Below are 14331 nucleotides of genomic sequence, written 5' to 3' on the forward strand. Positions count from 1 at the left end.
TTACATTGTGGTGTATTATACTGTACTAGAGATAGGGGTTACACTGTGGTGTATTATACTGTACTAGAGACAGGGGTTACACTGCGGTGTATTATACTGTACTAGAGACAGGGGTTACACTGTGGTGTATTATACTGTACTAGAGACAGGGGTTACACTGTGGTGTATTATCCTGTACTAGAGACAGGGGTTACACTGTGGTGTATTATCCTGTACTAGAGACAGGGAGTACACTGCAGTGTATTATCCTGTACTAGAGACAGCGGTTACACTGCGGTGTATTGTAGCTCAGCTGGTAGAGCACGGCGCTTGTAACGCCAAGGTAGTGGGTTCGATCCCCGGGACCACCCATACACAAAAAAAAAATTATGCACGCATGACTGTAAGTCGCTTTGGATAAAAGTGTCTGCTAAATGGCATATTAATTAATAATTAATTAATACAGTACTAGAGACAGGGGTTACACTGCGGTGTATTATCCTGTACTAGAGACAGGGGTTACACTGTGGTGTATTATCCTGTACTAGAGACAGGGGTTACACTGCGGTGTATTATCCTGTACTAGAGACAGGGGTTACACTGCGGTGTATTATCCTGTACTAGAGACAGGGGTTACACTGTTATCCTGTACTAGAGACAGGGGTTACACTGTGGTGTATTATACTGTACTAGAGACAGGGGTTACACTGTGGTGTATTATACTGTACTAGAGACAGGGGTTACACTGTGGTGTATTATCCTGTACTAGAGACAGGGGTTACACTGTGGTGTATTATACTGTACTAGAGATAGGGGTTACACTGTGGTGTATTATACTGTACTAGAGATGGGGGTTACACTGTGGTGTATTATACTGTACTAGAGATAGGGGTTGGATTATACATGACGTGGGTGCCTCGGGGGCTCTTTCATTACTAGGGCCCAGAGACTTTCCTGACCAGGAAGAACTCTGATCCCTATAGCCAGCCGTATAACCAGGGTGAACCATGCTGTATAACCAGGGTGATCCCTATAACCTGATTATACAGTCCAAAGTGTTTCCTGGTCAAGAAGAACCCGTGTCCCTACATTCTCATATCAGTATCGCCTCCAAAGGTTACACAAATGTGCCCAATCAGCTAAATTGGACAACAGAAAGATGGAGAAACACCGGGGACGACGATGATAAACAATGGTCCCATTTTCAATATGGCTTATAGGAACTAAGTGTGTGGCGTGCGCCAGATAACTTTCACCCAATGTGGCATTGGAGTGTGGTTTTGAGGAGAGATGGGAATATGTACGGGACTCCAATGGCATGTGCACAGACACACACTGTACAAACTCACTTGGAGACCTTGCGGCTGGCAGGCTTGTGTTTGAACTGCAAATTCCCATACTCTGTCTCAGCTCCCTACAAAAGGGAGAACAGGAAAGCGAGTGTTAGACATGATGGGTGGTATAGGGTAAGTCAATGTGCAGAGTTAAGTCATAGTCTTCTTAACAATTTCCCAGAACATTAGCAATTTCCGTTAACAATTTCAACCTCTCTCTGTCAATGTTCATCTTTTACAATGCAGTCTCTGATAAGATATGTGTCTGGAGGACAAAAGAACATGCACAACAACAGTGATAAGTATGTATTGACACAGATCCTGCTGTGTTAGCTGATATCTGAGTCTCTCTCTGCTGTCTTGTTGGTGTTATTTTATCTATATATATACAGTAGCCAGGGCACTTGGGAGAGGAGAACAATATATGTTTGATTCCATATTACCCATATTCCTCTCTTCCTTCTATTGCTACCTCCCCCCCTCTCCCTTCCTCCTTCCTCCGTCTCCCTGACCTTGTTGTAGGCCATCATGGAGACCTTGGAGGCCTCTATGTACTGAGAGACGGCCAGGTAGATGAACTTGTACTGGGCTTCAGTCTGCACCATGCCTGACCGCTGGTCTCGCACCATCTGGATGCTCTTCTGGATGTCTATGTCACAGTCCTGACCTATGGACAACAAGGAAGTTAAAATCACAATCAGTAAAAACGTTGTAATTCTACAATATTGACAGGCATTACAAGGATCATGGGACGAAGGAACCATAATAAGAGACAGTATAATATCATGAAGATCTGAAGAAATTCGGGAACTTTGGTAATGAAAGAGACTCACCTTTAGTGTTGATGGTCTCGATGATCATGTCGATCACCACAATGGTGCCAGTTCGGCCTATTCCAGCACTACACAGAAACACAACACAAACAGGGTGGTTGTATGGAAAACTGTCAGTACAGTATGATGTGATTGGACTCAATGCAATTCACTGAAATGATTGAACTGTATTGAAACAGAATTTCTAGAGCAGTATTGATAATCTACACAGTTCTGTGATCGGAGATGTAAAGTGATCATGGACAAATGGAGAGGGATTTGTCAAGTTGTCACACTAACAGATGTCTCAGCCAGGGGATGACCACTTTACACACACATGTGACTGTGACAGTTTGGTTACATTACAAAAACCAGTGTATTCAATAAGAACTTTGTCCCTATTGAAGTCTGTCAGTGTAAAGAAGCAAAGGAAATAGCTTTTGTCATTAAACTGTACTGCAACAGCCATGTAAACACTGTGTACTCTAGTATACTGTACTTATGACTGGTTACTGTACATAACAAATAGTAACGGGACCAACTACGTCCAAGAGTACAAGTACTCTCCCTATTCTTGATGTCACAAGGGGAAAATTCCTATAGGATAAACTGTCAGTTGACATAAAACGCTGAGAACGGCAACTAATCTTAACAACTAATCATGAGAACGGCAACTAATCTTAACAACTAATCTTAATCCTGAAAAAAAACAATCTGACTGTATTCTAGACTACAGAGAATGGATAGAACTGACACTTATCTTCCTGAATACAGCTGGAATATAGCAAGAAGGATGATAGATAGAATATACCTGCAGTGGATGATCATAGGCCCGGCGTCGGGGAACTCGTCCTGTTTTGCGTTGACCTGAGTGAGGAAGCTGAGCACCCCTCCTGGCTCCTCGGGAACTCCATGGTCAGGCCAGCTCAGGTACTGGTAGTGCCAGATAGTACGGACCGAGTCCGACTGGGACAGACGAGGAGGAGAGGAAGAGAGAGGAAAGAGACAAAGAGGAGAGACATGAGTAATACTGTAAACTCAGCTAATCTGTGACTGCAGTGATGACCGAGATAACAGTGATGACAGTGATGATAACGGTAACAGTGATGACAGAGGTAACAGGGATGACAGAGACAACAGTGATGATAACGGTAACAGTGATGACAGAGGTAACAGGGACGACAGAGACGACAGTGATGATAACGGTAACAGTGATGCAGTGGTGACAATGGTAACAGTGGTGACAGTGATGATAAGGGTAACAGTGATACACTGATGGTGATGATAGCGATAACAGTGTTAACAGTGAAACAGTATTAGAGATGACAGAGATAACATTGTTAACAGTTATGACAGTGATGGTAGTGATGAATAGTGTTGACAGAGGTAACAGTGTTAACAGCGATGACAGAGATGACAGAGGTAACAGTGATGACAGAGTTAACAGTGATGACAGTAGTGACAGTGATGACAGAGGTAAGAGTCGTGATGATGGGTGGAGCCAGCCGGTGGTACCTACCTGGTCCAGAGGGGAGATCTCCATTATCCTGATCTTGTAGTCAGTGGCATCTCTCTCAGACACATTGGTGACCACATACGGCCCCACGTCTTTGAAGTCCTGCATTTCTGGCCAGTATGGCACACATTTATTCTGCATCGAAAAACATGGAGAAATTGTTTGAGGAAAATTAGATGGGAAGTTTATACTATTTGTTATAATATTGAAATCATACAATGTAAAAGAAAATGCTTTTGAATTTTCAGAAACACTCTTAAGTCACTAACCCGTCCCTTCTCGACCTCCCTGGTTGTCATGACAATGACCCTTGTGTTCTCCTGCCACACCATCTGCCAGAAATCGTTGACAGTTGTTGCAAGGCAGCCCTGACAGGCAATGTACACCTTCTGGTCACAAGGCTCCTGCAGCTTATTCTACAAAGAGATGGAGAAAATTAGTAAAATATGTCAAATATTGTCTACAGTCGTTTTGAGAATGACACAAATATTAATTTTCACAAAGTCTGCTGCCTCAGTTGTTATGATGGCAATTTGCATATACTCCAGAATGTTATGAAGAGTGATCAGATTAATTGCAATTAATTGCAAAGTCCCTCTTTTCCATGAAAATGAACTTAATCCCCCAAAAACATTTCCACTGCATTTCAGCCCTGCCACAAAAGGACCAGCTGACATCATGTCAGTGATTCTCTCGTTAGCACAGGTGAGAGTGTTGACGAGAACAAGGCTGGAGATCACTCTGTCATGCTGATTGAGTTAGAACAACAGACTGGGAGCTTTAAAAGGAGGGTGATGCTTGAAATCATTGTTCTTCCTCTGTTAACCATGATTACCTGCAAGGAAACACGTGCTGTCATCATTGCTTTGCACAAAAAGGGCTTCACAGGCAAGGATATTGCTGCTAGTAAGATTGCACCTAAATCAACCATTTATCGGATCAACAAGAACTTCAAGGAGAGAGGTTCAATTGTTGTGAAGAAGGCTTCAGGGCGCCCAAGAAAGTCCAGCAATCGCCAGGACCGTCTCCTAAAGTTGATTCAGCTGCGGGATCGGGGCACCACCAGTGCAGAGCTTGCTCAGGAATGGCAGCAGGCAGGTGTGAGTGCATCTGCACGCACAGTGAGACGAAGACTTTTGGAGGATGGCCTGGTGTCAAGAAGGGCAGCAAAGAAGACACTTCTCTCCAGGAAAAATATCAGGGACAGACTGATATTCTGCAAAAGGTACAGGGATTGGACTGCTGAGGACTGGGGTAAAGTCATTTTCTCTGATCAATCCCCTTTCCGATTGTTTGGGGCATCTGGAAAACAACTTGTCCGGAGAAGACAAGGTGAGCGCTACCATCAGTCCTGTGTCATGCCAACAGTAAAGCATCCTGAGACCATTCATGTGTGGGGTTGCTTCTCAGCCAAGGGAGTGGGCTCACTCACAATTTTGCCTAAGAACACAGCCATGAATAAAGAATGGTACCAACACATCCTCAGAGAGCAACTTCTCCCAACCACCCAAGAACAGTTTGGTGACGAACAATGCCTTTTCCAGCATGATGGAGCACCTTGCCATAAGGCAAAAGTGATAACTAAGTGGCTCGGGGAACAAAACATTGACATTTTTGGTCCATGGCCAGGAAACTCCCCAGACCCTAATACCATTGAGAACTTGTGGTCAATCCTCAAGAGGCGGGTGGACAAACAAAACCCCACAAATTCTGAGAAACTCCATGCATTGATTATCCAAGAATGGGCTGCCATCAGTCAGGATGTGGCCCAGAAGTTAATTGACAGCATGCCAGGGCGGATTGCAGAGGTCTTGAAAAAGAAGGGTCAACACTGCAAATATGGACTCTTTGCATAAACTTAATGTAATTGTCCATAAAAGCCTTTGACACTTTTGGAATGCTTGTAATTATACTTCAGTATACCATAGTAACATCTGACAAAAATATCTAAAAACACTGAAGCAGCAAACTTTGTGAAGACCAATACTTGTGTCATTCTCAAGACTTTTGACCACGACTGTACATGGATACAAAGCCCATTGCAATTATAGTCTTTGATCATATCAATTCAAACATATTCATGTTTAGACTTGTTATGGATTCATAACAATTGTTTATCATTTGGAGTGTGATGTTGAGACTACACGGTGACATAACATGTACTTACTGTCAGATAATTGCCATTGATGTAATCTGAGCCAATGATATTGGGGTCTCTAGATGACAGAATGACCCTGGTCTCATCAACTGGGAGGAGAATAGGATGAGTGTAGAGATGGAAGGATGAGAGAGAGAGAGAGAGAGAGAGAGAGAGAGAGAGAGAGGGGGGGAATATATCAGACAGAGAGAATATAAATGGTAGAGAAAATTGAAAGAAAATGGGTAAAAAGATAACGATATATCATTGCACTTTAGAAGGAGATGATCTTACAGGGAAGGATATTCTTATATCGGTTTTTGCTTTTGTTTTCTGGTCTCATCCCTTCTTCTCTGCTCTTCTTCACCTTCGTCTCCTGCTTTTGAAGGGCCTGGAGAGAACAAGAAAGAGAGAGAAGGAGAGAGAGAAGGAGAGAGAGAGAAAGATAGACACTGTAAGCTCAATGCAATTTTTAAAACATCAACAGCATTCAATAACTTAACCAACAGTATAGAGGGGCCTTTAAATGGGCCACTTCTTGAAAAGAAAAATACCCTCAATCAAACAGCCATTTCTCAACCATTTTTAAGGGACACCTTAAAGCTAATCTCTAATGACAAATGTTTCCCTTGTTCCACAGTACTGCCACAGACTAGAGCAGGGTTCCCAAACGTTTTCACTCTGGGCCTTCCAGCATTGGGGAACATCCCAGGCCCCCCCTCTGCGCGCACACCACGTCTATTTCTATGGGCACAAGCACTGTTCATGACACAAACTGTTCAAACCTATCTTGTTGGTGGAGATAATTTTGCAGGTTTAAAGCTTATTTCCTGCAATTCTACACATTTTGTCATGTGGTGCAAAGAAAATGTAGCAGTTTTAAAGCACATTTTCTTGCAATTCTATACATTTTGCCATGTCTACTGTGTATTTATGTGATATTTGAGTGACAAAAAAATTACAACAATATCTATGGGCTAAAAAACCTAAATAAAAAAAACAGCTGACATGGGCTAGTTGATCTGGACATTTCTGACAAGTTATAAATAGCTATCTAAGGTATGCAATGACTAACACGACAAGAGGAACTGTTGATGCGCTACTCAATTTCGAAATTGCAACTTGTACATTCTACTACTACAACTTTCAAGAGTACGTTTAAAGCCGGTCTGAGTTCCTTTAAAAAAAAAACTATGCCGAACCCACAGTTTGGGAAACACTGGACTAGAGGAAATCGTTTTTCCCCATGGAGCTCTTGAAACTACAGGGAATAAAGTCGGTAGAGCTCCCTCTGGTGGAGTACTAGAGGGTGTCTAATGCGGCTGAAATAATTCCATATAGACATCTGGGGACAGGGCTATACAGTTTAGTGGATAAGCCCCATCTTGATCGGCGTGACTCTCAGGTGTTTTTTTACCTTGAGCCATTTCAGGTCATCAAAGTGAGAGTGATGAGCACAGGATAGGAGTTTGAGAATAATCCTGACTACAGGATAGGAGCTTGAGAGAAATCCTGACTACAGAATGGGAGCTTGAGAGTTATCCTGACTACATGATGGGAGCTTGGGTGTGATCCTAACTACAGGATAGGAGCTTGAGAGTAATCCTGACTACAGGATAGGAGCTTGAGAGTAATCCTGACTACAGAATGGGAGCTTGAGAGTAATCCTGACTACAGGATGGGAACTTGAAGTAATCCTGACTGATTATGAGAGGTCTAATTCTTGATGCCCTAGGGAGAACTACCAAACCAAGAGGTGATGTATATTCTTCAATAAATTAGAAGATTGAACTGGGTTAATCACGAACATTGAGTTAGAATTGTTTGTTACTGGGCTAGGAATTTTATTGGGGCATTTCACTGTGTGTGTGGGGGAGTAGAGAGAAACTGCCCTAGGGTCAAGGTGCTTGCTCTTACTTGAATCCATGGCTGCCTTTTGTCTCTCTTCAAACACAGTGAAGGGAGCGGCACCAGGGTTGAATAGAGTTTGGGCTAGACCTTTGTCTCCTTGGTATCTTCTTGATTGATTACAGCTTGAGGGGGTGAGGTACAGGGGAGCGGGTGATTGGTTGGAGTAATAGTTCAGCCGTCCTCAGTGACAAAGGAAGTGGGCGGAGCAATAAAAGAGCGGGAAAACAGAAGAGGACTATATAAGATGAAGAGGGATCTTAAGAAGGGTGTGCCCCTCTGCAGATGGGTATCGGCTTTGTTGAGAACTTTAATAAAGTCATTTCTTGATGCAACAAAAACTCTGTAAGACCTTATTTGTAATAAAGTATGGTGGTTATTTTCCACAACATAATTGGTGACCCCGACGTGATTGGTTATAGAGATCCTTGAGTGCTTTGCCATCGGAGGAGGTTTTGAACGACTCACACAGACTCAGTGGCCGCTGTTTAAAAGGTACGCTATTTTCTTACTTAAACTGTGTGTTTCGATCAGGCTGAATCTGAGGGTGGGGTACACAGAAGGGTTCTCTCCAAAATAAGGACCAAATTTAGCATAAGTACAGAGTTTTTGGTTGGAATGAGAAATAAGCATGCATGCAATGTGATTATAGATAAGGTAAATAAGACAAGCAGGCTAGTAGACAAGGTGTGTGTCCTGATTAAAAGGAAATCAGAAGGAGTGTGTGTGCCCTGATTATTATTATTAAAAGGAAATCAGAAGGAGTGTGTGTGTCCTGATTAAAAGGAAATCAGAAGGTGTGTGTGTGTGTGTGTCTTTTCTCGGAGGGGTAGGACAAATCCAGTTGGAGGAACAGGTTATGTGTACGGGTGTCTAGGTTGTTAAAGTGATGTTCCGCTGGGACTGAATTAGGGGAAATTAACATGTGGCGATAAAGAATCATTAGAAATACGAATGCGGTGGATATGAATAATATTGACATATGATGTATGTTATGTGTGGGTAATTGATTAATGGAGAGTGGATAAAAGTGGAATAATATATAAGTGCTGGCTTGAGTGCCCAAACACGTAGACGTATGTGGGGGGTGAGAGACAGTGCATAGAGCGTGTGGGAGAAAAGGTTTTAAGCATTATAATAATTATCTATCATTCCAGAAGCAGAGGTGATATAGTCAAGGAATTTTTGTATATTAGGGGGGAAATATAATTAATTTGGTTAAGTCGTTAGATCTGTTTTCAAATCAGTAAATGTGGGTTTGACTCGTTTGCTGCTAAGGTATTTACGTTGAGCGTGTGAGATCTGTGTCCTTCAAAGCTATTTTGTGATAAATGTGGTATGTGCAAGATACTACAAATACAGACCATTTAGAATTGGAATAACGGAGGATTTACTTGTCATTCAGATAAAGCATAGATTCTGCATTAGATTTTCAAATTACGTTTATGGGTTGCTTAGATTGATAGAACAGTCAATGTTCATTTTGTGTTATAAGACTAAACGATTTAGCAGCTGGCTGATTTCAAATTGAACGACTCCGGTATTCAACCGGAATAGGAGACGGGGAGAAAGATAGTTAGTTATTTTCCGTGGTGCGGAATTACATTGTGGTCAGTTGGCAGACGCTCTTATCCAGAGCGATTTACAGGAGCGGTTAGGGTTGGGTGCCTTGCTCGGGGGCATATCGGCAGATTTTTTTGCCTGGTCGGCTCGGGGATTAAAACGGGCAACCTTTCCGTTGCTGGCACGGCGCTCTTGACCACTAGGCTACCCGCCGCCCGAATGAGTTGATCATTTGAAAGCTACTGAGAATAAAATTGAATATGGATGTGAATTAAATGTATGCTTGTAAATTGTAGCCAGTGTTGTTTTACTAATTAGAGCGTAATCAGAAAGGACAGTTACAGAAATTGAATAGCGGGCTGGCTGTGGTAATGGTTTGGATTGATAACAAAGGAGAATAATTTATGGCTCTGGTTCACGGGTAAAATAGAGACAGTCCAGCGAATTGGATTGAGCTGTAAGATTTCAAGTAGAGGTCTAAATACTTGACTGGAAGACAGTTCTTTGACAAATAAATTCTAATTGTTATTACTTTATTCGATAGGTTGCTTAACACAAGTGATGTATGCAAATAGTTGGTGAATTCTAGAACAATAATTTATTTTCGTTACGGGGACCAGGGGATGCAAGTAGCTTTGGCTAATGTGCTGAGGGAATAGCACCAACTTATAGTGGGTTGTAGATTTGTTAAATAAACAAACATATATTTTAAACTAAAGTAATGCAATAGGCTACAATTATAACATTATCAGAAAAAGGCACAATTTAATGCGAAATAGTTATTACAAGTGTCATTGATCCAGTAATGATAGAAGGATAGTAAAGGAAAGGCAACAGGACTAATTTACCTTACACCCTAATATAGACACTGAACCACACAAGAAGTAGAGATGGTAGGAACACCAGTAGCAATCATGAAGAGAAGGTTCCCAAAAAATAGTAATATTGGTAATATCTCTGACAAATGGGAAAAAAGGACCAGGAAAATAGTAACTAAATGGCCAAAGGAGGGAACATTTTGGTGTAAGAATGGATAAGATAAGGGAACAAAGAATAACAAGAAAATTAGAAGAGAGAGAGAGGGAGTGAACCAAAAAAGGCTGGCTTAACTACACCACCACCATACACAGAAGGGGGGCAGTATTCACAGGCTACAGGTGTAGTCTCAATAACAGGGAATATAGAGATAGAAGAGGAAGAAAAGGGGAAACAACAGGTTTCCACGCCTAAAAGAGGAGATAAATCACATTTAGATATAGACTGCTATGGAGGACTGAGGGACATGTTAACAGAGCTAGAAAATTATGGGATAGATGAACAAGAGTATGATGGGCAAAGAGATGGGGGGAATACAAATGATGAGGAAGGTGAAGAACTTAGACAGTATGCTGACTCTGATCAAGAACAGAGTGAGACATAGGGACGACTATCAGAGCAAGGAGCCACGGGAGGCAAACCAAAAAAAATGTCAAAAATGTCTATAGTAATAGAATTAGGTAAGGCACTATACGCTCATCTGGAAAAAGCAAATTTAAGAAACAGAAGGACAATAAAAAAGCCAGAAAAATATGGAGCTCAATGTCCCATTTTGGTAAAGGGGACACAGGTTCATTATGTGCCTTGGGGAACGCAGGACCTGGAAGGTCTGGTGACTAGACTGCCTAACCTGCACGAAGGAGCAGGAAAATGGATTAGAACATTTGAAGAACAAACGATGGGGAAGCTACTGGCGGTGGGAGACTTGAAAGCATTGCTGGCCAGGGTGGTGGGAGTGGCCAAAATGGAGAACTTGATGCAGGCGGATGGCCTCATACTGGTGGTGCGGAGAACGACACTGGATGGAGTGGCCTTTGAAAATTATAGGCCAGGACTGTGGCACACTCTGAGAATTGAGTATCCAGCCAAAATAGACCCTAAAGCACTAAGAGGGGAGCCATTGAGGGATAAAGAAAACCCGGCAGGTTATCTGGAGGACCAGCTCAAGAGGTGGCGACAAGAAACAGAAAGGGATCCGGAGGGGGATCCACTGATGACAACACTGTTTAGGACATCACTGATGGAGGCAATGCCAACGCCTGTCAGAAGCAGACTAGGAGATGTGGTGGGACTAACGTCAAAGTCACACAAAGAGTTCTGCGACCATGTTATTCACGCAGTGGAGAAATACAGGAAGGATGAACATAAACTGACAGATCAAGGGAGAGACATTCAAAGAAAACTGACACAGATGCAGCTGGAAGAGCTGACAAGAAAGGACAAAAAGAGAACACAAGCTCCAATGATTACTCTGGTCCCGACGGAGGAGGGTGGCATGGCACCTGTCATCCAGGGAGGTCAAGAACCACTGCCTCAGCAGCAAGGCCAAAGAGCTCATGCCTTACCAGTAGTGAATGTGTATACACACCAATCCCCTGGGCAGTGGCAAAACAAGAATAATGAAAATAGACCCAAGAATCAATGGTACCAACCACAGCATCAAACACACCAGAGTGGTGGACCAAGAAGACCAGGTGTCTGCTGGAGGTACAATCAATTAGGACATGTGAGAAGGGATTGTCCTACCAACCCATGGCTGCCTAGGCAACCACAACAGGAAAATTGGCAAAGAAATGGAACCAGCTAAGATGAATGGCAGCAGTCTTAGAACTCATGGGGAGGACCACAACAGGGTAGCTAGAGAAGCATTTATTTTGGACTAGGGGACAGGACTAACTTTTTGTAGGTTCTGGATTGATTACACAACAATTTATATTTATACTAAAATCAAGGCAGCAGATTGAAATGATTAGAATACTGGAAAGTGGTTATGGGTTTGTTATGATATAGGCGTATTCCACTTAATGAAACATTAAAATGTCTGATGTGTCTTGATTGGGAGTCTTTCTTCACGGATTGATGGAAATCCCCTACAGTATGAATGATGAGGGAGATGTAGGAGACCACGTCTCAAACAACATTTTAATAGATACTTGGGATCAAATATCACTGATTCTTTACACTGAGGAATTGACTGTATTTGTGAGAAGGAGAAGTATTACATTCAGTGGGGTTAAAGAATCCTTCCGAGGGTCAAAGATAATGGATTCTGAAAGGTGAAATGTAAATTGACAGTATGTATGGGTGACAGCGCGAATGAGGGTTACAAATAGTCAAATGGTGTATCATGCTGCATTTAAACAATCACTAGACGGGTTGAATTTGTGTGTTATGGATTGTAGTAAAGTGTTATGGGTGTCGAATGACGATGACGCTAATGGGAGAAACCATCATCACATTAGTAAATTATTTTATAAGAGGGGGGCCACAGGGCATGTGGGAAAGTGCAACCAACGAGGCAAGAGATAGCATATTTGAGTTTTCGACGTCACAAAGCATGTTGGGGGTGATTGAGTAGTAGCAGTGCGGCTAGGGAAAAGCCTAGGGGTTTAAATCTTATGGGATTTTATTTTGTTTTATGTGCGCTGGATTGTGGAATTCACCGGAGGAGGGAGCAGTCACAAGTGATGTTCTTGAGGGTTGTCTGAAAGGAGGGATCAGGAGATGTGGCAAGAGAGTGAGAATTTTTCGAATTTAGATTGTGTGGACTGATTAAGAGGTATCAAAATGGAAACTAACTAAATGTTTACTCCCCAGTGATTCTCTTTTCTTTGAAATATTTGCTGAGATTATAAATAAGGCCTGGCCATTTTTTGTTTGTTTATTGTTTTACTATATGGTGTTCAAATTACCACAAATAAACCACTTAGTATGAAATGTTAGCTGTATAGGATTTTTTATTTGGGTTTTGGGTTTTTTCACAGGATGGGAGTGAAATATCTTAAAGGGGCAAACACATGTAATTTGGGCTTTCATTTACTGACGGATAAGTAAATACGTGTGATTTATTTTGAAAAGAGCTGTACTAAAGACATACTGTACACTTGGGATACAACATTTATGAAATGTTTTGACGGTTGTTAATGAGTAGTATACTATTTGATGGAACAATTAATTGAATGATTTCAATGACCTCTGCAATCTATCCTGGCTTTATAGTGTGATCTGATCATCCACACTATAAATCTTGGAGGCATGCTTAATTAGGGGTTCATTAGAATAAGCCATTGTAAAGAAGTATATCATTTGGCATTAATCCTATATATCATCCCAAACAGGACAAATATGAAGTGGGAGAGTTAGTCTTGAAGGAGAGATATCCTTGAATAACGAATGCAATTGGGTTAAGATATCATCAAGGGTTGTCATTTTAAGTTCAGTTATTATTTTTGGTTTAACAAGCAATGTTGTTGTTTTGTTTTTTGAACACATGAATCACGATGTGATGCATGTGTCCAAAGGGGGGAAGGTGTTAACGATTTTGATTTTGGGTTTACAGGGGTTTTAAAGGTGTTTTAATGATTTTTGGGCTTACAGGAGTTTTAATGGTTTTTAATGGTTTTAATATTTTTTATGTTTTTGTGGTAAGATATGCAAATTGTATTAAGGATATGAGCAGTAGTAATAATGTGTTATGGGTTAGGTTAAATATTTTTTGTTTTTGTGATAGGGGGCAGGGTGTAGAGGTCTGTCTATGAATTGAGGGGACTACAACGAGCTGGAAGGAGGTGCGCTTCATAATCTCAAGGCTTCTCCTGACGGTTGAGAGGACATAAGTAGAATACTGTGTCTCACCTAACCTAACAATGTTCTTAAGATTTTTTTCCCATGGGTGAAGGGAACTCTGCCCTACGGAGTAGGAGAATCTGAGTGTTTTCTGCGCCCTGGAGACTATGTGATGGTAAAAGACTACGGAAGAAAGAGTTTGAAAGACCCTATGTGGAGGGGCCTGTACCAGGTGTTGTTGGCTACCTCAATGATGGTAAAAGTGGCGGAGACAGATACTTAGGTCCATGTTTCCCACTATAGGAGTGTTCCAACCCCAGCCATTGGGTAGCATTGTTGTCTTTTGTGTGTGTCTGTGCTTGTGTGTCCTTGCAGCAGTAACTCAGAGCTTCCTTATGGGTAGGCTGGTAGAAGGACACTCTTCGCAGACCGATGTCGATAGATTGAGAGGGACTCTGGCTGATCCGGAGACCCTAGTGA

At 41.9% G+C, this 14331-nt stretch overlaps 1 protein-coding gene across 5 annotated transcripts in view; it reads right to left on the reverse strand.

Moving 5' to 3' along the window:
• Positions 1–14331, reverse strand: part of ptpn6 (protein tyrosine phosphatase non-receptor type 6) — a 54173-nt gene that overhangs the window by 2000 nt on the left and 37842 nt on the right. For all 5 annotated transcript variants that reach the window (XM_084158770.1, XM_084158772.1, XM_084158773.1 and 2 more), the window contains 8 exons: positions 6073–6169; positions 5809–5888; positions 3911–4057; positions 3645–3776; positions 2937–3091; positions 2147–2214; positions 1826–1980; positions 1329–1393 (listed from right to left, as the gene is read on the reverse strand). In XM_084158770.1, the coding sequence (XP_084014896.1) occupies positions 1329–1393; positions 1826–1980; positions 2147–2214; positions 2937–3091; positions 3645–3776; positions 3911–4057; positions 5809–5888; positions 6073–6169 (899 nt within the window). The remainder of the gene's footprint in view (positions 1–1328; positions 1394–1825; positions 1981–2146; positions 2215–2936; positions 3092–3644; positions 3777–3910; positions 4058–5808; positions 5889–6072; positions 6170–14331) is intronic.

Source organism: Coregonus lavaretus (assembly GCF_964263955.1).
Source record: "Coregonus lavaretus genome assembly, chromosome: 3".
Taxonomy (NCBI): Eukaryota; Metazoa; Chordata; class Actinopteri; order Salmoniformes; family Salmonidae; genus Coregonus; species Coregonus lavaretus.